The sequence below is a fragment of the Microcaecilia unicolor genome, chromosome 5 (assembly GCF_901765095.1).
Source record: "Microcaecilia unicolor chromosome 5, aMicUni1.1, whole genome shotgun sequence".
NCBI classification, from domain to species: domain Eukaryota; kingdom Metazoa; phylum Chordata; class Amphibia; order Gymnophiona; family Siphonopidae; genus Microcaecilia; species Microcaecilia unicolor.
Window position 1 is genome coordinate 249035232 of NC_044035.1, and position 23775 is coordinate 249059006.

A 23775-nucleotide genomic window follows, 5' to 3' on the forward strand; every position below is an offset into this window, starting at 1 on the left:
ACTGAATAAAGTGGTACTTGAAAATCTTATAGCCTGTTTCCCTGGAGTCATTGGTCCACTTCCCACTCTTTTTACGCTGTTACATTTACATGGGAGTTAGCGTTCATCCACTTAGGTGGATTACCTTCTCCTGAATTTCCAGGTATAACATTGGTGGCAGTCAGCAAACACTGATCGTTGTCAGCTGAATATCAGGCCCCCCCCCTTTTTTAAAGATACTTTGCTATCAGCATGATATATTGCACCGCATGCTTCAGACCTCATGAAGCTCTTCCTACAGACAGCAGATCATAGATCTGTTCATAGGAGTCAACTTTTTAAAATTATTGGGGGTGCTAAACCCAGTGGAAATAACCCCTCCCTGGACACATATAAGGAATGCTCTCAATATTGGGGGTGCTCAAGCACCCACACTATACACAGAGTTGGCTCCTATGTCTGTGTTCCTTAACCAAGCCAGTGAACCAATTACAGGCCAAGGCTGGAAAGAATAAAAAAAAAAATCAGCTGTAGGATTCTGTAATGAAGGAAATAAGGCTCCATACTTACGCTATTTTCTTGCACACTGCTAATGCACAGGATAAGACATCATTCTCTTGATGCCACTTGCACCTGAATTAAAAAAAAAAAAAAAATCAAGAATAGAGTTTTGAATAGTTGGTATATAGGTGTTGAGCACTCACTTTATATGCTGGCTATATATAATTCAGGGGGCAGGGCCTTTTCCCTTAGTTGTCCCTAGTCTGCCTCCTGTTTTTAATCTCAATTGTTTGTGTGTGTGTGGGGTGGGGGGGGGCGGCTGTAGTTTTTAGGTGTCAACCCTCTTTCCTTTGTTCAGACTGTTAAGTTTTAAACTACTCTATAATTTATAAATGGTACCACTATGGCAGCTTGTCTCAAATGGTGGTCTGTTAAATACCCAATAAATATTAGGACTCAAGCCATACCAGGCATGCACAAACAGCTACTGTATGTCAAACTCCAGCAAACTCATCCTAGAAGGTTCTGCAGACAACATGAAGACAGCTAACCTATTAAGCTGAAGTATAACTGGATCGCTTTAAAAAATAAAAATAAAAAGGGGGGGGGGGGGGTCAATTAACAGTCTAGAAGCATTGATAGAAGCTTTTTAAAACTTCACAACTAACTGTTAGATTGGCTATTCTGAATGATATGCAATGCAAAGTAGCTTGTTCTAAAACCTGCTTCAACATCAAAGTTGTGAAGGATTTTCCAGCTATACTTTAGGCCCACTGATCAGTTCAAAGAAGGGAAAATTTGAATTTGTGTTAATTTCCTTTGAGTCCTGCCAGACCAGCCTGGACAAATATATCACTATGCCAGCAGATGGCACCAGGAACAAGACCCTCAGAACCAGCTTCAGCCCCCCTTTATAGGGGGCTAGTGCTACCTTCAACTTCTAGGTATCCTATGTCAAAGCTGAGATAATTGAAGGCAATTCTTGTTTTACATTCAGACTGAAAATTCTTGAATACCATGGGTGTGTTTTGGACTTACCTGTTATTTCCTTTCCATAAGTTCTGCCAAACCAGTCCAATTTCTCCTTCCTTATCCATTGCCTGGCCAGTCCATATGACTGGGATGTACCCAAGCTTTACCAAGACTAAACTGTGCAGAAGCCATATCTCCTGCCTCACGAAGTCAACTGCCTTGGGCTGCCCCTGCTGAGAGCTGAGATGCCCCCCCCCCCCCACAAGTACCAAGAATGGGGGGGGGGGGTCCTCCTCAGAACTACAATCAAGAGTGTAAAGGGGTTGGGAGTCACAGAAAACAGCAAACTGACAGGAAACAATTGTTTATAACTAAATCATTAAATTAGAAACAGAAAATAATGGCAGATAAGGACCACATGGCCCACCTAGGCTGCCCAACCATTCCATATACTATCCCTTCCTCTACCTCAGAGATCCAACATACTCGTCCCATGCTCTCTTGAATTCAAATGCAGACAATTCTTCACCACCTCTGCCAGAAGGTAGTTCCATAAAGAGTATTTCCTTAGAGTACTCCTGAGTATATCCCCTTTCCACCTTCATCATATGTCCCCTCATTCCTCCCCTCTGGCATCTTACTATACTAGTTGATCATTTGGAATTTTAGGAACTGTCCTTTATCTAACCCATTATTTTAAACATTTTCAAGGTAGATCTAAGTCTGATTGGAAACATAGGGTTCTTCATTACTTGATTTTTTTAAAATCGTTTTATCTGTTAATTTATATCAAATCTAGGTGAGAACAACGTTGAGATCCCATGACACTGGTGGAGGTTTGACAGGGGGCTTTGACAAAAGCAAACTAAACAACTACAGGCTGTCCAGAGATAGGCTTACCCTCTACACGGAGATGAAAAGCACTAAATCGCACTAAGGTGAACTCTTACGGAGTGTAGAAGGTATTCAATCAGGGTCTGTGTAAGACAAGAAAGAGGATCTAGGGCCTTGCTGTCACACCCGACAGCAAACCTCCTCCATTTAAAAGAGTAACACCTCTTCGTGGAATCTCTTCTGGAAGCAAGCAAGACTCAGGGGACACCCTCTGAAAGACCCAAGGAGGCAAATTCTAAGCTCTCAACATCTAGGCCGTGAGAGCCAGAGACTGGAGGTTGGGATGTAGAAGCGACCCTTCGTTCTGAATGATGAGGGTTGGAAAACACTCCAATCTCCACAGTTCTTCGGAGGACAACTCCAGAAGAAGAGGGAACCAAATCTGACGCGGCCAGAAGGGTGCAATCAGGATCATGGTTCCGTAGTCTTGCTTGAGTTTCAGCAAAGTCTTCCCTACTAGAGGTATGGGAGGATACGCATACAGAAGGCCTGACCACCAATGTAGGAGAAAGGCATCTGACGCTGGTCTGTCATGGGCCTGAAGTCTGGAACAGAACTGAGGGACCTTGTGATTGATCTGAGTGGCGAAAAGATCCACCAAGGGGGTGCCCCACACTCGGAAGATCTTGCAGACTATACCCATGTTCAGTGACCACTCGTGAGGTTGCACTATCCTGCTCAACCTGTCGGCCAGTCTGCTGTTTACGCCTGCCAGATAAGTGGCTTGGAGAAACATGCCTTGACGAGGAGCCCAAAGCCACAGCTGGACGGCTTCCTGACACAGAGGGCGAGATCCGGTGCCCCCCTGCTTGTTGGTGTAAAACAGGTCAACCTGATTGTCTGAATTAAGATTACTCGGTTGGACAGCTGATCTCTGAAAGCCTTTAGAGCGTTCCAGATTGCTCTTAATTCAAGGAGGATGATCTGCAGACCTCTTTCCTGAAAGGACCAGGCTCCCTGAGTGTGGAGCCCATCTACATTAGCTCCCCACCCCAGGAGAGATGCATCCATTGTCAGCACCTTTTGTGGCTGAGGAACTTGGAATGGTCGTCCCATGGTCAAATTGGATCGAATCATCCACCACTAAAGAGAATTCTGAAGGTCGGTGGACAGTTGGATTACATCCTCTAGATCCACCGCAACTTGAAACCACTGGGAAGCTAGGGTCCATTGAGCTGATCTCATATGTAGATGTGCCATGGGCGTTACATGAACTTTGGAGGCCATGTGCCTCAGAAGTCTCAACATCTGCCGAGCCATGACCTGCTGAGACGCTCGAACCATGGACACCAGGGACAGAAGGTTGTCTGCCCTTGCCTAGGGGAGATAAGCTCGAGCTGTCCGAGTGTTCACCAAAGCTCCAATGAATTCCAATTTTTGGACTGGGGTGAGATGGGACTTGGGATAATTTATGACGAACCCCAGTAGCTCCAGCACCTGACTAGTCATTCACAGGGACTGCAGCGCACCTTCCTTCGAAGTGCTCTTCATCAGCCAATCGTTGAGATAAGGAAACACATGCACTCCCAGTTTGCCTAGCGACGCTGCGACTACTGCTAGGCATTTTGTAAACACTCTGGGCGCAGACACCATGCCAAAAGGCAGTACACGGTACTGAAAATGCTGTGTTCCCAGCCGAAATTGAAGATATTTCCTGTGAGCTGGTAGTATCGAGATGTGTGTGTAAGCATCCTTTAAGTCCAGAGAGCATAGCCAATCATTTTTCTGAATCATGGGAACAAGGGTGCCCAGGGAAACCATCCTGAACTTTTCTCGGACTAGAAATTTGTTCAGGGCCCTTAGGTCTAGAATGGGACGCATCCCCCCGTTTTCTTTTGCACAAGGAAGTACCTGGAATACAATCCCAGCCCTTCTTCCTCTGGTGGAACGGGTTCGACCGCTTGGGCCTGTAGAAGGAGAGTTCCTCTGCAAGTACCTGCTTGTGCTGGGAGCTGTAGGACTGAGCTCCCGGAGGGCAATTTGGAGGCTTGGATTCCAGATTGAGGGTGTATCCTACCCAGACAACTTGAAGAACCCACCAGTCGGAGATTATAAGAGGCCACCTTTGGTGAAAAAACATTAACCTCCCCTCAAATGGCAAGTCGTCCGGTACGGACACGTTTACTGAGGCTATGCTGAACTGGAGCCAGTTAAAAGCCCGTCCCTTGCTTTTGCGGGGTAGCCGCAGTGCCCTTAGGCGCACGCTGTTGACGAGAACGAGTGTGCTGGGACTGAGCCTGAGCAGGCTTCCGAGAAGCAGGAGTATACCTACGCCTAGCATAGGAATAGGGAGCACTCCTCTTTTTGCCCCGGTACAAAATAAGTTCCTGAATATATGTGAACTGCTTTGAATGTAGTTGCAAAAACCTCAGAAAGGCAGTATATCAAGTCCCATTTCCCTTTCCCTCCAAAAAACCTCCTAGATGAGAAGGTAGTAGCAGAAGATGCCTGGCGGGAGAGAGAATCCATAGCATCATTGTGCTTCTTGAGCTGGTCAACTAGATCCTCTACTTTCTCACCAAAAAGGTTATCCTCCCAGCAAGGAACATCCACCATCCGCTGCTGGACCGAAAGATCCAGGTCAGAGAAACGCAGCCGTGAGAGTCTGCGCATCACTATACCTTGGGCAGCAATCCTGGATGCTACATCAAAAGTGTCTAACGTACCCCTGGCCAGGAATTTTCGACATGCCTTCTGTTGCTTGACCACCTGGCGAAAAGGCTCGGCCTGCTCCGGAGGGAGTGCATCAACCAAGCTGGACAGTTGCCTCCCCGAGTTCCGCAAGTGAATACTCATGAAGAGGTGGTAAGATATGAATTTTGGCGGCGAGCATAGCAGTCTGATATGTTTTCCTCCCAAAAGAATCAAGAGTCCTCGCTTCTCTAGTAGCGCTATAGAAATGATAAGTAGTAGTAGTACTCTTGGCTCTCTTGAGGGCGGAGTGCACCACCATGGAATTGTGGGGTAACAGACCTCATCAATACAGGTTCACTGTGGATCCGATACTGAGATTCAGTTTTCTTTGGGATCATGGGGCCAGACAGAGGGACCGGCCAGTTCCGCATAAGGACTTCCTTCAGTACCTTATGTAGAGGAGCCTTCACAGCCTCTCTAAGTGGACAAGAATCTAGGACCTCAAGCATCTCAGCCCTGGGCTCATCCTCAACCTCCATAGGGAAAGGAATAGCCGTAGCTATTTTCCGGACAAAAGATGTAAAGGACAGACTCTCCATGGAGACTGACCCTTCCCCTCCACCAGAAAGGAGAATGATGGAATCCCAAAGGCCTCGTCAGAAGAAAAGTACCTGGGGTCTTCCTCTGATTCCCACGAACGCTCCTCTTCAGTATTGGGTAAGACCTCCCTCAGGGCACTCCAAGACTGAGCCTGCCTTGATGCCGAGGAACGATGTCCTCGATGGCGATGTCCGCCTAGACTGCATTGAAGCTTCCTCCACCGACGTCCCGGGGACCTCTTCGCAAGAAAAGAGCCAGACACCACCGCAGCCGGCGGCACAGAAGGCACAAGCACCCGACACCAAAGCAGACTGGCGCAGCAATCCCTCCAGAAGCAGGGCCCGGATGCGTTCGTCGCGAGCCGCCATCGGAAAAAGGCTACAGGGTCGGTGGAGCAGCCGGTGGCAAAATCTATCGAGGCTCAGAAGGAGGTATCGGGCTGCCACGAGATTCACGCATGGGCACCTCCTGTACAGAGGGGGAGCGGTCCTCTCGATGCCCAACGCTTCTCAGGTGCCGACTCTTGACACCCCGGAGCTCCTGGCACCATGTGTCGAAGGAAAACGATGACGGTGCTTCTTAGCCTTCGCTCGACGAGACTCCTCGATACTGATGAGGACGTGGAATCCTCACGTCTCCTCGGGGCCGGGTCAGGTTGGTCCTGGGGGGCCTGCATAACAGGAGGCCTCGAGGCAGGTGGAGACCCACTCGACCCCTCAATGCTCCAGGCATGTGGTGGTCTCGGGGCAGCCATTACCTCTCCTCCCGATGTTGATGCTCCTGTCAATGTCGACACCGCCGACCTCAAACAGATGTTGATGTCGAAGGACCAGACCGAGCCCCAAAAAGCTTTTCTTGTTGGGCTTCGAGACGCTTGTGTCCGTTTCTTTATAAGAAGACACAGACTACAAGTGACTGGGCTACGGTCAGGCACAAGGCACTGGATACACCAGGCGTGGGTATCAGTACCTGAGATGGTCCGGTTGCACCGAGTATACGTTTGAAGCTGCTGGGTGTCCTCGATTTCATGGACGGAAAAACGGCTTCGGCAAAATCAAACGACATGATCGTGCCAAAAAAGCAAAGGGCACAAAAAGGGAGAAGGCCAGCCACATCGAAAATGAAAGGAAACTTAAAAAACAGGTCAAAAACTAAAAGAAACTACAGGTAATATATATATATATATATGTATTTTTTTTTTTAAGAAAATGACAAAAAAGTTGTCAGACTAGTTCCTGGGCCCCCAAAAACGAGGAGATCAGAAAAAAAACCTGTTACCTCGTTGCGGACGAGAAAGAACTAAGGGGGCAGGCTCACGCGACGGGAAGTCATTCGCGCATGAGCGGTGCGCGTGATTCACACACCAGAAGACTCTGGGCAAAACTTTTTATTTTTGCTTCAAAAATTTGCTGTGTTTCCTGGGATGCGGAAGTTGACCCACATGTGAAAACAAGCAGCCTGCTTGTCCTCAGAGAATGCTCTTTACTGTGAACTATTGCAATCTTTGCTGAGAGCACTGCAAGTGACTCACCATGCTGCATGTATTATTGGCTGGAAGTCTAAAGTAGAGATATTACTCCTCAGTTATTAAGACCAGTGCTTTTTATTATACCGGTCCGGCATACCGGCACTTTATTATTATTATTTTTTTACCTCCCCAAGTCCTCCTCTCACTGCCCTGTTCTTGAGAGTCCAGGTCCCCAATCAATCAGTACAAGACCCGGCCAGCACCAGCACATTCAGTCTTCAAGCCTATCCGCTCATGGAGGCCCTGTTGGTACCGCCCCTCTAAAGCATACATGACGTGTCAGAGATGACGGAATTAACAGGGCCTTCTCGAGCGCGTGCCATTAGCAGGAAGGCTCGTCAGTGCTTGAGCTGGGCCTTGTACTGGTTGATGCTGGGGACCTAGACTCTCAAAGCAGGCAGGCAGGCAGCGGGAGGAGGAGGAGGAAAGAGAAAAAGAAGATGCACATGGATGAAAATGAGAGAGAGGAGAAAAACTGCACATGGATGGAGAAAATAGGCAAAAGCTGGATCCATGTTATACCTCTTCCAGTCAATTCAAAGGAGGACCCAGCTTTTACTTATGGATGTAGGGCAAGAAATGAAGAGAGGAGGAAAGTAAAGAAATAAATGGAAAGGAAGCCCTGGAAATGGAGTTAAGAGAACAGAGAGAGAGCAGCAGAATCAGAGACTGGGACCAACATAAATCAGAAAAACAAAGTCACCAGACAACAAAAGGTAGAAAAAAAATTTTATTTCATTTTTGTGTTTGGAATATGTTCAATTTGAGAATTTACATCTGCTGTCTTATTTTGCACTGGGTATACTGGAGCTGTAGCAGCTTACAGAATTTATAATGGAAAAAAATACATCAAGTTATTTTTTTCTCCTGTACTGGTATAGTATTTTTAATGATGCCTGTTTATATGCGCCATAGCTGGTATAAGGGGTGTGGCTACTCTAGGGGCAGCACCACAAATGGTGACCCTGTCCATAATGAGTACCGATACCTTTTTTCCTAAAAAAGCACTGATTAAGACTCCATTGGTTAACTGTATGCTGGTTTTTGAAGGCATTTGTACAAGTATTTGTACAAGTCTCAAAGTATATCATCCACCAAAAGTACTTAAGTCACAGAAGTGTTTGTTGGATATTGCATCGTTCTGCCAGAACCACCTTTTATTTATTTTTTTCCCCAACTTTATTTTTGATATATAAATGACATCCATACATAAAACAGCTGAAACATTTTTCACCTTATATTGATCCCCCCAACCCCCTCCCTTTCTCCCTCCCCGCCCCCCCTCCCCTATTTCTTTTATTACCCTGCATGTCTCCTGCTTATATTGTCTCTATGTCTAATGCTCCTTTCCGGGCAAGTCCTTGATTGCTAATACCTTTCATATTGCTGGTCCTACAACGTGGAACGATCTTCCCCTAGAACTTAAAAAAAAAAAAATAGCATCTGTGTCTTTAGGAAACAATCTGTTTCAACTAGCATTTAATGTGGAAAGTGGTTGTGGTTAACATTCATGAGTGTGTATGGTAACCAAACTGACTAACATCAGGAAGTTGATTTTTGTTTGATTTTTGCTTGAGTGCTTTTATAAGCTTTTCAGTTATGTGTTAAAGATCTTTAATATTGTGAATGTTTTATTGTAACCCGCTTAGAATTTTAGATAATGTGGGATATAAATGTGATAAACAAAAAAACCTGGACTCTTAGTCAAGCGTGCAATTTACATAATACACAGTCATCAGATCTTTCTTCTATTACTTCTTCCTTTATTTGGTCCTCTTTTCTTACTTCTTCCTTTCTTTATTTGGTCCTCTTGGGCCTTTTATATGTTGTAAATTGCTTTGCTGCATTTTTTTTTGTAATCCGCAGTATATGAAGTATTTATAAATAAATGAAAAATGAAGATACATACCTGTAGCAGGTATTCTCCGAGGACAGCAGGCTGAATAGTATCACTGATGGGTTGTTGTCTGCGACGGACCAGGAGCCCGGAACTTACAAAAAAAATCAGAACTTTCAAAAACGTGATGTCGCGTGGGTGAAGATGCACCGCGCAGCCCGCGACGTGAGCGTGTCTCCCTTCGTTAATAAAAACGAAAGGAACAACTCCAAAGGGGAGGAGGGTGGGTTGTGATACTGTTCAGTCTGCTGTCCTTGGAGAATACCTGCTACAGGTATGTATCTTCCATTTTCTCCAAGGACAAGCAGGCTGAATAGTATAACTGATGGGGTATCCCTAGCCCCCAGGCTCACTCAAAATAATGAACATTAGTCAGTTGGGCCCCGCAACGGCGAGGACATACTTAGATTGACCTAAAAAGAAACAACTAAATGAGAATGCAGCCTGGAACAGAACATAAATGGGCCTAGGAGGGTGGAGTTGGATTCTAAACCCCAAACAGATTCTGCAATACCGACTGCCCAAACTGACTGTCGTACCGGGTATCCTGCTGAAGGCAGTAGTGAGATGTGAACGTGTGGACTGATGACCACGTTGCAGCTTTGCAAATCTCTTCAATGGAGGCTAAGTGAGCCACTGACGCAGCCATGGCCCTGACATTATGAGCCGTGACATGGCCCTCTAGAGTCAGTCCAGCTTGGGCATAAAGTGAAGGAAATGCAATCTGCTAACCAATTGGAGATGGTGCGTTTACAGATGGAAACTCCCCTCCTATTGGGATCGAAAGAAACAAACAATTGGGTGGACTGTCGATAGGGCTTTGTCCGCTCCATGTAAAAGGCCAATGCTCTCTTACAGTCCAAGGTGTACAACTTGTCCTCACCAGGGCGGGTATGTGGATGGGGAAAAAATGTTGACAAGACAATTGACTGGTCCAGATGGAACTCCGACACCACCTTCGGCAAGAACTTAGGGTGAGTGCAGAGGACTACTCCGTTATGGTGAAACTTGATCTAAGGTGCATGAACTACCAGGGCTTGGAGCTCACTGACTCTACGAGCTGAAGTAACAGCCACCAAGAAAACGACCTTCCAGGACAAGTACTTGAGATGGCAGGAATTCAGTGGCTCAAAAGGAGCTGGGCGAGAATGACGTTGAGATCCCATGACACTGGTGGAGGTTTGACAGGGGGCTTTGACAAAAGCAAACCTCTCATGAAGCGAACAACTAAAGGCTGTCCAGAGATAGGCTGACCTTCTACATGTTGATAAGCACTAATTGCACTAACATGAACCCTTAAGGAGTTGGTCTTGAGACCAGACTCTGACAAGTGTAGAAGGTATTCAAGCAGGGTCCGTGCAGGACAAGAAAAAGGATCTAGGGCCTTGCTGTCACACCCGACGGCAAACCTCCTCTACTTGAAAGAATAACACTTTTTCGTGGAATCTTTCCTGGAAGCAAGACTCGGAAGACACCCTCTGAAAGGCCTAAAGAGGCAACTTCTAAGTTCTCAACATCCAGGCCGTGAGAGCCAGAGACGAGGTTGGGATGTAGAAGCGACCCTTCGTTCTGAGTGTCGGAAAACACTCCAATCTCCACGGTTCTTCGAAGGACAACTCTAGAAGAAGAGGAGACCAGATCTGATAAGGCCAGAAAGGAGCAATCATAAGTACATAAGTAATGCCACACTGGGAAAAGACCAAGGGTCCATCGAGCCCAGCATCCTCTCCACGACAGCGGCCAATCCAGGCCAAGAGCACCTGGCAAGCTTCCCAAATGTACAAACATTCTATACATGTTATTCCTGGAATTGTGGATTTTTCCCAAGTCCATTTAGTACTGGTTTATGGACTTGTCCTTTAGGAAACTGTCTAACCCCTTTTCAAATTCTGTCAAGCTAACCGCCTTCACCACATTCTCTGGCAACGAATTCCAGAGTTTAATTATGCGTTCGGTGAAGAAACCTTTTCTCCGATTTGTTTTAAATTTACTACACTGTAGTTTCATCGCATGCCCCCTAGTCCTAGTATTTTTGTAAAGCGTGAACAGACGCTTCACATCCACCTGTTCCACTCCATTCATTATTTTATATACCTCTATCATATCTCCCCTCAGTCGTCTCTTCTCCAAGCTGAAAAGCCCTAGCCTCCTTAGTCTTTCTTCATAGGGAAGTCGTCCCATCCCCGCTATCATTTTAGTCGCCCTTCGCTGCACCTTTTCCAATTCTACTATATCTTTCTTGAGATGCGGCGACCAGAATTGAATACTCAAGCTGCGGTCGCACCATGGAGCGATAACAGCATTATGACATCCTCGCACCTGTTTTCCATATCTTTCCTAATAATACCCAACATTCTATTCGCTTTCCTAGCCGCAGCAGCACACTGAGCAGAAGGTTTCAGTGTATTATCAACGAAAACACCCAGATCCCTTTCTTGGTCTGTAACTCCTAATGTGGAACCTTGCACGATGTAGCTATAATTCAGGTTCTTTTTTCCCACATGCATCACCTTGCACTTGCTCACATTAAACGTCATCTGCCATTTAGCCGCCCAGTCTGGTAAGGTCCTTCTGTAATTTTTCACAATCCTCTCGCGAGTTAATGACTTTGAATAACTTTGTGTCATCAGCAAATTTAATTACCTCGCTAGTTACTTCCATCTCTAAATCATTTATAAATATATTAAAAAGCAGCGGTCCTAGCACAGACCCCTGAGGAACCCTACTAATTACCCTTCTCCATTGTGAATACTGCCCATTTAACCCCACTCTCTGTTTCCTATCTTTCAACCAGTTTTTAATCCACAATAGGACTTTTCCTCCTATCCCATGACCCTCCAATTTGCTCTGTAACCTTTCATGAGGTACCTTGTGAAACGCCTTATGAAAATCCAGATACACAATATGAACTGGCTCCCCTTTGTCCACGTGTTTGTTTACTCCTTCAAAGAATTGAAGTAAATTGGTCAGGCAAGATTTCCCCAAACAAAAGCCGTGCTGACTTGGTCTCAGGATCATTGTTCCCCAGTCTTGCTTGAGTTTCAGCAAAGTCTTCCCTACTAGAGGTATGGGAGGATACGCATACAGCAGGCCTGTCCCCCAGTGCAGGAGAAAGGCATCTGACTCTAGTCTGTTGTGGGCCTGAAGCCTGGAACAGAACTGAGGGACGTTGTGATTGATCCAAATGGCAAAAAGATCCACCGAGGGGGTGCCCCACTCTCGGAAGATCTTGTGGACAACATCCATGTTCAGAGACCAGTCGTGAGGTTGCATGATCCTGCTCAACCTGTCGGCCAGACAGTTTTGACGCCTGCCAGATACGTGGACTGGAGAAACATGCCGTGATGGTGGGCCCAAAGCCACATCTGGACGGCTTCCTGACACAGAGGGTGAGATCCAGTGCCCCCCTGCTTGTTGGTGTAATACATTGCAACCTGATTTGATTGGACAGCCGATCTCTGAAAGCCTTGAGAGCGTTCCAGATCGCTCTTAATTCCAGGAGGTTGATCTAAAGATCTTTTTCCGGAAAGGACCAAGCCCCTTGAGTGTCAAGTCCATCTACATGAGCTCCCCACCCCTGCAGAATGCATCCGTCGTCAGCGCTTTCTGCGGCTGAGGAATTTGGAATGGAAGTCCCAATGTCAGATTGGATCAAATGTTCCACCACTGAAAGGATCTGCAAAACTCAGTGAAAAGATGGATTACATCCTCTAGATTCCCTGTGGCTTGGCACCACTGGGAAGCTAGGGTCCACTGAGCTGATCTCATAAGTAGGCGTGCCATGGGAGTCACATTAACCGTGGAAGCCATGTGCCCTAAAAGTCTCAACATCAGCCGAGCTGTGATCTGTTGAGACGCTCGAGCCAAGGACACTAGGGCCAGGAGATTGTCTGCCCTTGCCTGGGGGAGATAAGCTTGAGACGTCTGTGTGTCCAACAGAGCTCCAATGAACTCCAAATTTCTGTACTGGCACAAGGTGGGACTTAGAATAATTGATTTCAAACCCCAGTAGCTCCAGTAGTCGAATAGTCATCCGCATGGACTATAGAGCCCCTGCCTCTGAAGGTAAAATTATGTATAATCATACCTGATAATTTTCTTTCCATTAATCATAGCTGATCAATCCATAGACTGGTGGGTTGTGTCCATCTACCAGCAGGTGGAGATAGAGAGCAAACTTTTGCCTCCCTATATGTGGTCATGTGCTGCCGGAAACTCCTCAGTATGTCGATATCAAAGCTCCATCTGCAGGACTCAGCACTTAGAGAATTACACCCACAAAGGGACACTCTGCCCAGCTCACCACCGCCGAAACGGGGGAGGGGAATTAACCCAGCTCATCCCCACACAAGTGGGGGAGGGGAATTAACCCAGCTCATCCCCACACAAGTGGGGGAGGGGAATCCGTCCAGCTCATCCCCGTGGAGCGGGGGAGGGACACTACACCCGCCGATGTGGGGGGATCTGGCTTATCCTGCAACCGCAACCGCGGGAGGAGCTGACTGACCCTAGCACCGCCGAAGCGGGAGGGGTACAAAACTGCCCTACAACCGCACGAAGCGGGAGGGAGTGCCGGCAGAATTTATGTCTCAATCCAGCCCCGTGAAACGGAGGGGAGAGGAATGCAGCAGCTCACTGTAACACAAACTCGTCTCAACTCTTGAAGAATCCAAGTGAAAAAACTTGAACCCGAAGTCTTCCTGAAGTAACTGAAGACTAAACTTGAACCTGAAATGCAACCAGAATAGAAACCATACAGATATCTGGGCGGGGCTATGGATTGATCAGCTATGATTAATGGAAAGAAAATTATCAGGTATGATTATACATAATTTTACCTTCCATATCATCAAGCTGATCAATCCATAGACTGGTGGGATGTACCGAAGCAGTACTCACCCAGGGCGGGACATAGGAATCCCTGAACTCAACACTGAAGCTCCACACCGGGCCTCCGCCCGTGCCGCCACAGTCAAGCGGTAATGCTTGGAGAATGTATGGGCCGATGCCCAAGTTGCCGCCTTGCATATCTCTTCCAAGGAGACGGACCCGGCCTCTGCCATCGAGGCCGCCTGAGCTCTAGTGGAGTGAGCCTTCAGCTGGATAGGCGGCACCTTCCCCGTGGCCACATAAGCCGCGGCAATGACTTCCTTGACCCATCTTGCCACTGGAGGCTTAGCAGCCTGCAGACCCTTACGAGGACCTGCCAACAGGACAAACAGATGATCCGATTTCCGGAAATCATTGGTCACCTCCAAGTATCTGATGATGACTCGTCTCACATCCAGATATTTAAGAGCAGAGTACTCCTCTGGGTAGTCCTCCCTACGAAAGGAAGGGAGACAGAGCTGCTGATTCACATGGAAGCGAGAAACAATCTTGGGCAGGAAGGAAGGCACTGTGCGAATAGTCACTCCTGCCTCAGTGAACTGCAGAAAAGACTCTCGACATGAGAGTGCCTGGAGCTCGGAAACTCTTCTGGCTGAAGTGATAGCCACCAAAAAGACTGCTTTCAACGTCAGGTCTTTCAGAGATGCCCTCAACAAGGGTTCAAAGGCGGCTTCTGTAATGCTCTGAGCACCAGGTTAAAATTCCACGCAGGCACCATTGAGTGCAGAGGAGGGCGCAGGTGCTTAACTCCCTTGAGAAAACGCACCACATCTGGCTACGAAGCCAGGGAAGCACCCTTCAGGCGGCCCCTGAAGCAAGCCAGGGCCGCTACCTGGATTTAAAGGGAACTGAGCGACAGGCCTTTCTCCAGACCTTCTTGCAGGAATGCCAACACTGAAGAAATTGGAGCAGTGAATGAAGAAAATGAGCCTGCTTCGCCACGCTGCAAAGGTACGCCAAACCCTGGCGTAAGCAGTAAAAGTAGAGCGCTTCCTCGCTCTCAGCATAGTGGCGATGACCTTGTCTGAGAAGTCCTTCTTCCTCAGACGCTGCCGCTCAATAGCCAGGCCGTAAGCCCAAAGGGGGAGGGATCCTCCATCACCACGGGACCCTGATGTAACAGACCCTGCTCCACTGGCAGCCCCACCAGGATTATCCGGCCCGGATGCTTTGCCAATCGGTCTAGCACCCTGCCCAACATGGGCCAGGGCGGGAACACATAGAGAAGCTCTTGTGTTGGCCACTGTTAGAGGAGAGCATCTACTCCCAGAGATCGAGGGTCCCGTCCTCTGCTGAAAAAGCGCGGCACTTGGCAACTGGCCGATGACGCCAATAGATCTAGGCTCGGCTGGCCCCAGCGCTTCGTGATATCCAAGAACGCCTGAACCGATAACTGCCACTCTCCGGGATCCAAGGTATGGCGACTGAGAAGTCCGCCTTGACATTCATGACTCCGGCAATGTGGGCTGCTGACAGCTGCTCCAGGCTCGCTACCGCCCACTGGCATAGATTCATGGCTGCCTTGGCTAGAGGGGCGCTCTTGGTACCTCCCTGGCGGTTGACATAGACCACAGCCGTGGCATTGTCCAACAGGGCTTCAATGCCAGTACCGGGATGAACTCCAAAAACGCCAACCGAATGGCTCTGAGTTCCAGGAGGTTGATAGACCACTTTGCCTCTGCAGGAGACCAGAGCCCCTGCGCTGTCCTTCCCAAGAAGTGGGCTCCCCAGCCCGACAAAGAGGCGTCCGTCGTGACGACAATCCACTCCGGGATCACCAGAGGCATTCCTGCAGACAACTTGTCTGTCTGCGTCCACCAGCTCAGCGCCTTGCGCACTGCTGGGTCCAAGGGAAGGCGCACAGCATAATCCTCCGACATCGGAGTCCAGCGCAGCAGCAGAGATTGTCGAAGTGGTCTCATATGAGCCCTGGCCCAGGGCACTACATCCATCGTGGCCGACATAGAGCCCAACAGCTGCACATAGTCCCAAGTCCGAATAGGAGAGGCTACTAGGAACTAGTCCACCTGAGCCTGAAGCTTGACAATCCAATTGTCTGGCAGGAACACTCTGCCCACTTGGGTGTCGAATCGAACTCCCAGATGCTCCAGGGACTGAGTCGGGCGCAGCTGGCTTTTCTCCCAGTTGATGATCCACCTCAGGGAGTTCGAAAGAGCAACCACCCGGTTCACAGCTTTGCTGCACTCTGCATAAGAGGGGCTTGGATCAATCAGTCGTCCAGATAAGAATGGACTTGAACTCCTTCCTTCCACAGGAAGGCCGCGATGACCACCATTACTTTGGAAAAGGTCCGCGGAGCAGTAGCCAACCCGAACGGGAGGGCTCTGAACTGGAAGTGTCGGCCAGTACTGCAAAACGCAAAAAGCGTTGATGAGGAGGCCAGATGGGAATATGCAAGTACGCGTCCTTGAAGTCCAAGGATGCCAGGAACTCTCCTGCCTTCACTGCCGCTATAACAGAGCGGAGGGTCTCCATGCGAAAGTGCCGAACTTTCAAGGCCCAATGGACCCCTTGAGGTCGAGGATAGGCCGTACAGAACCTCCTTTCTTTGGAATCACAAAGAAAAAGGAGTAACGTCCCTTGCCAGGCTGATTCTCTGGCACCGGAACGACCGCCCCCAGGCGGAACAGATTGTCCAAGGTCTGCTGCACTGCCACAGCTTTGACCGGAGACTTGCAGGGAGAGAGTACAAACCCGTCTTTTAAGGGTCGGCAGAACTCTAGCTTGTAGCCGTCTCTGATGACTTCCAGCACTCAAGCGTCTGAAGTTATTGTGGTCCACTCGCCCATAAACGAGGACAGCCGTCCTCCAATCTGCACTAAGGCGTGGACCAAGGCCCCCGTCATTGGGTACGAGACCCTGGGGGAGGCCCGGAGGGAGCACCTCCGGGACGGCGGTCTCTGCGAAAGGAATGCTGCTTGGGGAGAAGTTCCTCTTGAAGGAAGAGAGGGCAGAGGAGCCCGACCTGCCCAGGCGGTACCGACGGGCTTCCTGAGCCCGTCCTCTGGAGGTACCAGGGCGAGTACTAGCCCGAGCCCTGACCTCTGGTAACTTCTTGCCCTTAGACGTGCCGAGATCGGTCACGATTTTGTCCAGCTCGACCCCAAAGAGCAGCTTGCCTTTAAAAGGCAATCTAGCCAGGCGGGATTTAGAGGCATGGTCAGCAGACCAATGTTTCAGCCCAAGCCACCGCCGCGCAGAGATTGTCTGAGCCATGCCTTTAGCTGAGGCTCTCAAGACATCATACAGCAAGTCTGCCAAATAGGCTAAGCCCGATTCCAGGGCCGGCCAAACAGCCCTCAAGGAATGATCCGAGGGGGAAGCCCGCTGCACCATAGTCAGGCACGCCCTGGCCACATAGGAGCCGCAAACTGAGGCCTGCAAACTTAAAGCAGCCGCCTCAAAGGACGACCTTAAGGCCGCCTCCAATCCTCTGTCTTGGGCGTCCTTTAGGGCCGTGCCACCTTCCACTGGTAACGCCGTTTTCTTAGTCACCGCAGTGATTAAAGAATCCACGGTAGGCCACAGAAAGGCCTCACGTTCACCTTCAGGCAAAGGATAGTGGCGGGACATAGCCCTAGCCACTTTAAGGCTCGCTTCCGGGACATCCCATTGAGCCGAAATTAAGGAGAGCATGGCATCATGCATGTGGAAGGTTCTAGGCGGGCGCTTCGTCCCCAGCATAATGGCAGAGCCAACAGGGGCTGAGGGAGAGACGTCCTCCGGAGAGGAAATCTTCAAAATGCCCATGGCCTGCACTAACAGGTTGGGCAAATCCTCTGAGCTAAAGAGCCGCTGCAGAGGGGTCATCCGCTCCATCCGAGCGGGGATCCGTCTCCTCCAAGGAATCCGCAAAGGACCGTTGGGAGACCTCAGACACGCTGCCCTCATCTACATCGGAGGAGACAAAGTCCTCCAAGGCCTGGGAATCAACCCGAGGGCGTTTACCTCTGGGAACCTCAACCTCTTTACCAGACGAGGGAGCAGGGGCAGCGTTTTGCATGAGGAAAGCCAGATGCAGCAGCAAAACAAACTCGGGGGAGAAACCCCCCAGACTGTGCACTTCCACAGCCTGGGCAACAGCCCTAGACGCACCCTCAACCGGCGCTCGCAAGAGCGGGGAAGAGACATGCTGCGCATCCAAAATGGCGTCCGGCGCGACACTCCGCGAAGGAGCCGCGCGGGAAGAACGGCGCTTAACTTTAGCCGCTTTGTGCCGTCGCCCAAATTAAGGGCGTTCATGGCATTAATGTCTCCAACCTCAAGGGCGGCCCACGAAGAAGCCGTCCGAGCCGCGTGGCCGGCCAAGATGGCGGAGGCGAGGAGCGGGGGATGGGCGTTTATGGCGGGAAATACCGCCACGCCGGAGGAAGGACCGGGACATTCATCGGTCACGAAACTGTCACCCAACAAGGGCGAATCAGGCTGTAAGACCCCCGCATCCCCTCTAGAAGCGCTCAAGCGATCCGGGGAGCGACCCTTTGCGCCCTCGCCCTCCGACGCCATATGCCACGAGGAGAAGAATCGGGGAACCCCCTGCCCGCTATAAAAAGGTAAAAATTACCTGCTGTCCGCTCCGAGCTGTAACGAACTGGTGTCCCAGTGAGTAGCTGCAATGAACGTTTAAATAAACGTCGAAATAAACGCCTTTAAGGACGTTTAAAAATTTTTTTTTTTTTTTTTTTTTAAACGGAGCCAGCGGGAGGGGGGAGAAAAGGAGGGACCTGGTACCACCAGGTTTGCACTTGCTCAAAAGAGCCCTCAACCCCAGGCACTCAACAAAACCTAAAAATTAGGCTTGGAGGCCTAGCCAGAGCTGCTGCTGTGTGTGACCACCACCTGCTGAGATAGAGAACATACTGAGGAGTTTCCGGCAGCACATGACCACATATAGGGAGGCAAAAGTTTGCTCTCTATCTCCACCTGCTGGTAGATGGACACAACCCACCAGTCTATGGATTGATCAGCTTGATGATATGGAAGTGCTCTTTTTTTGCCAATCGTCAAGATAAGGGAACACATGCACTCCCAGTCTGCGTAGCGATGCTGCGACAACTGCCAAGCACTTTGTGAAGACCCTGGGCGCAGATGCTAGGCCAAAGGGCAGTACACAGTACTGAAAGTGCTGAGTTCCCAGTCAGAATCGAAGATATTTCCTGTGAGCATCGAGATGTGGGTATAGGCATCCTTTAAGTCCAGAGAGCATAGCCAATCGTTTTTCTGAATCATGGGAACAAGGGTGCCCAGGGAAACCATCCTGAACTTTTCTTGGAGAAGGAATTTGTTCAGGGCCCTCAGGTCTAGGATGGGACGCATCCCTACTGTTTTCTTTTGCACAAGGAAGTACCTGGAATAGAATCCCAGCCCTTCTTCCCCTGGTGGAACGGGTTCAACCGCATTGGCCTTTAGAAGGGCGGAGAGTTCCTCTACAAGTACCTGCTTGTGCTGGAAGCTGAAGGATTGAGCTCCCGGTGGGCAATTTGGAGGCATGGAAACCAGATTGAAAGTGTATCCTAACCGGACTATTTGAAGAACCCATCTGTCGGAGGTTACTACTACTACTTAGCATTTCTATAGCGCTACAAGGCATACGCAGCGCTGCACAAACATAGAAGAAAGACAGTCCCTGCTCAAAGAGCTTACAATCTAATAACATGCCACCTTTGGTGAAAAAATATCAGCCTCCCCCCGACAGGCAAGCCGTCCGGCACGGCCACTGTTATCAAGGCTATGCTGCACTGGAGCCAGTCAAAAGCCTGTCCCTTGCTTTTGCTGGGGAGCCCTAGGGGCCTTAGGCGCATGGTGTTGACGGGAACGCGCATGCTGGGGCTGAGCCTGAACCGACTGCCGAGAAGCAGGAGTGTACCTATGCCTATTATAGGAATAGGGAGCACTCCCCTCCAAAAAATCTCCTAGAAGAGGAGGCGGTAGCAGAAGACGTCCGGCGGGAGAGAGAATCAATGGCGTCATGATGCTTTATCTGATCGACCATGTCCTCTACTTTTTCACCAAAAAGATTATCCCCCTGGCAAGGAACATCTGCCATTCGCTGCTGGGTCTTCTGATCCAAGTCAGAGACATGCAGCCAGGAGAGTCTGCGCATCACTATAACTTGCGCAGCTACTCGGGATGCCACATCAAAAGTGTCCTAAGACCCCCTGGCCAGGAATTTGTGACACGCCTTCTGCTGCCTGACCACCTGGTGAAAAGGTTCAGCAAGCTCCGGAGGAAGTGCTTCAACTAAACTAGACAGTTGCCTCACCGAGTTCCGCAAGTGGATGCTCGTGTAGAGCTGGTTAGTTTGAATTTCGGCGGTGAGCATAGTGGCCTGATACGTTCTCCTCCCAAGAGTCCAAGGTCCTAGACTCTCTGCCTGGGGGCGCCGAGGCATAGTCGCTAGTACTCTTGGCTCTTCTGAGAGCAGAGTCCACCACCATGGAATTGTGAGGAAGTTGGGCCTTCACCATTACAGGCTCTCCATCGACTCTGTACTGGGACTCGGATTTTTGGGGACAACTGGATTAGAAAGAGGGCACGACCAATTTCGCATAAGCACTTCCCTCAGTATATTATGCAAGGGGGCCATAGCAACCTCAGCAGGCAGAGAAGAATAATCCAAGACCTCGAGCATCTCGGCACTGGGCTCATCTACAACCTCCATAGGGAATGGAATTTCCTTAGACATTTCCTGAAAAAAAGATGAGAAAGAGACTCTCAGGCGGAGACATTCTATTCTCAATTGGCAGAGTAGGATCAGAAGGAACCCCACATGAGTCTTCCTCTGAAAAGTATCTGGGGTCTTCCTCATCTTCCCACGAGCGCTCCTCATCGGTATCGGACAAGAGCTCCCTAAGAGCAGCCCGAACCTGAGCTTGTCTCAACATCGAGGATCGACGACCTCGTGGGGGGGGGGGGGGGGGGGGGGAAGTGTCGAGAACTCGACCCCTGCCTGGACTCCGGCAAAGCTTCCTTCACCAATGTCAAGGGGGAATCAACCCGGGAGGCAGTGAATGCCGGTACCGCTTGATGGGGACCTCCTCACAGGTGATGGCCCAGATGCTGCCTCGGCAGTCAATACAGAAGGCGCAAACACCCCCCCTGACAACGACTGGCGAAGCAAGCCTTCCAGAAGCTCCGGAAGAAGGGCCCGGATAAGCTCGTTGAGAGCTACCAACGGTAAAGGCTGGGGGGCCGGTGCAGGAGTTGGTTGCAGAGTCTGAAGGGGCTCGGGAGCCGGTACCAGGCTGCCAGACAACCGACGCATTGGCACCGCCTGAATGGAGGGTGAGCGATCCTCCCGGCGCCGACGCTTCTCGGGTGCCGTCTTCCTCGGCTCCCCGGAGCTCTCGGTACCGTGCATAGGAGAACGATGACTGTGCTTCTTAGCCTTCGCTCGACACCTGTCATCGAGACTCCTCGGTACCGAAGAGGAGGAGTGGAACCCTCACGCCTCCTCGGGGCCGGGTCTGACTCAGGTCGGTCCCGGGGGGCCTGCATAACAGTAGGCCTCGAGATAGGTGGAGACCCACTCGATGCCTCGCTGCTCCCAGCTCGAGGTGGTCTTTCGGTAGCCATTACCTGGACTCCAGATGTCGATGCCGCCGACCTCGGTACCGATGTCCATGCCGATGTTGAAGGACCGGACTGATCTGAAAAAAATGTTTCTCATGCTGAGCCTCTCGAGCCACCTGGGTCCGTTTTTTCATCAATTTACACAGCTTACAAGCAGCCGGGAGATGATTGGGCTCAAGACACTGGAGACACCACGCGTGGGGGTCGGTACTGGAGATGGTCTGGTTGCACCGAGTACAACGCTTGAAGCCGCTGGGTGTCCTCGATGACATGGAGGGAAAAACGGCAGTCGCGAAATCAAAAGGCTCGATGGTGCCAAGAAAAGAGGGGCACAAAACCCAGTTCTCCTGAGCCGAAAAAACAGGAAGGTGAAGAAAACACAACTTTCCCAGTCGCGGATAGAAAAGAACTAAGGGAGACACGTCACATCTTCACCCTCGTGATGTCGCGTCCTCGAAAGTTCTAATTTTTTTCTAAGCCGTCCTGAGCCGTCGCAGACGACGACCCGTCAGTGATACTATTCAGTCTGCTTGTCCTCTGAGAAAAAAAAACAATACAGTGAGGCTCGATACTGAGGATTAATAATTAGTGCCTGCAGAACTTGGGACCCAATTATGAGTGAGTATCTATGATGAATATTACCCTGTTGCACTTGGTTTTAAAAAGAACCCAACAAGAGCTTTTTTTCTGGGACACATCTTGGGGGGGAGGGGGGGGGTGGGGGGGGGGGAAGCTGCAGCAAAATCAAACTCCTCAATTTTGGAACACTAACCTGGCAGAAATGTGACTTAAAATGGACCCAAGAAAAATAAAGGAAACTTTTAAAAGGCTGAAAACCTAACAAAGCAAACTAGATGGGACTAGAATTGCACATCATCAACAGAACTTACACGGTAGAACAGTAAATCAAAACCTTAAAATCCAATAGTAAAAAAAAACGTTTTGATGGGAGCCAACCGGAGCATAGAAGAGTGTAACCCTACTGTTCTATGGAAAAATGGTGACTGGTTAAATCCCACATGATAGTGGCAGGCAGGAAGGCACATACATGTGCAGTGCAATGCTCTCTAGCTCTCAAGTTTGTGGTAAACAAAATGGAGAGCATTCTCATGCGGGCTCTGTTAGATGAGATCACCCAGTTGCAAGGCTATGCTATTCTACTTGTCTTCAAAGTAATCTGTAGGGGGATGTCTATATTATCTCTCATGGTCCATCCAATAGCTACTCAAAGACTTAGAAAACAAAGTCGCCACTGGCTCCCTGCCAAACAACCTCCCCATTAAGGCATTATCCCCTTTTTCCTCTAAGACACTGCAAATATTATTATTATTAGCATTTGTAAAGCGCTACCAGACGCACACAGCGCTGAACACCTGATACAAAGAGACAGTCCCTGCACAAAAGAGCTTACAATCTAAATAATACAGACAGACAAGACAGTTCAAAGCAGAAACTGAAGGTGCTGTCGAAGCAGGAAACCCAGACATCTTTATACATAGGCTGACATCGAACTGCTTCTGCAAATGCTCATCCACATGTGCTTGTCTCCCAAAATTTAGATGCCAATTGGCTGGCAGACGATAAGACTTAACCCCTCTAAGTCCATGCCCATGATATTCCAAACAGGACCCTCACATTGGTATGTCGCCAACCCTTCCCATTAAAGGGGTTCCTCTCCCAGTAAAAAAAAAAAAACCCACAAATTCTTGGTATCACCATTAATACCTTGTCCTTTCACCCACACATTTCTAATGTGGTCTCATCCATTTTTGCCCTTAGACAAATTCGATCAATATGACTTTTCCTGAAACTTCTCAGTTCAGATCCTTGTACATGCACGTGCTGTTGATGCTTGGCTACTATAATTCATTCTTTGTGGGCTTACCCACTTACCGACTCTACAGAATGCAAACAGAACACAGCAGCCAAACTTATCCATAGTATCAGGGGCATAGCCAGACAGCAGATTTTGGGTGGGCCTAGGCAAGAAGTGGGTGGGCACCAAGTGTTCTCCCCTCCCCCTCCAAAAAAATCTAAGTTGGTGGGAAAATGTTTCTCTCCACCTTGACAGTCTGCAGCAGGCATGCGCTGAAAACTGAGCATTCACAGGTGCCAGTAACGTGAAGCACACCATTTTCATTACCATCAGGGGGAAGTCTTCAGCTGGTAGAGCTTGGAATCCCCATCAGCTACTGCTAAACATGTGCTACTGTTGGGTGGGCCTGAACCCTAAGTGGGCCCACCCAGGCCCACCTGTTGCTATGCCATTGCATAGTAGTAAGAAATA

General features: G+C 49.4%; 1 protein-coding gene across 1 annotated transcript in view; it reads right to left on the reverse strand.

Annotated features, from left to right (window-relative positions):
* MAEL (maelstrom spermatogenic transposon silencer) overlaps positions 1-23775 on the reverse strand; it is a 111433-nt gene that overhangs the window by 18132 nt on the left and 69526 nt on the right. The window contains exon 9 of the mRNA XM_030205095.1: positions 550-612. Within this exon, the coding sequence (XP_030060955.1) occupies positions 550-612 (63 nt within the window). The remainder of the gene's footprint in view (positions 1-549; positions 613-23775) is intronic.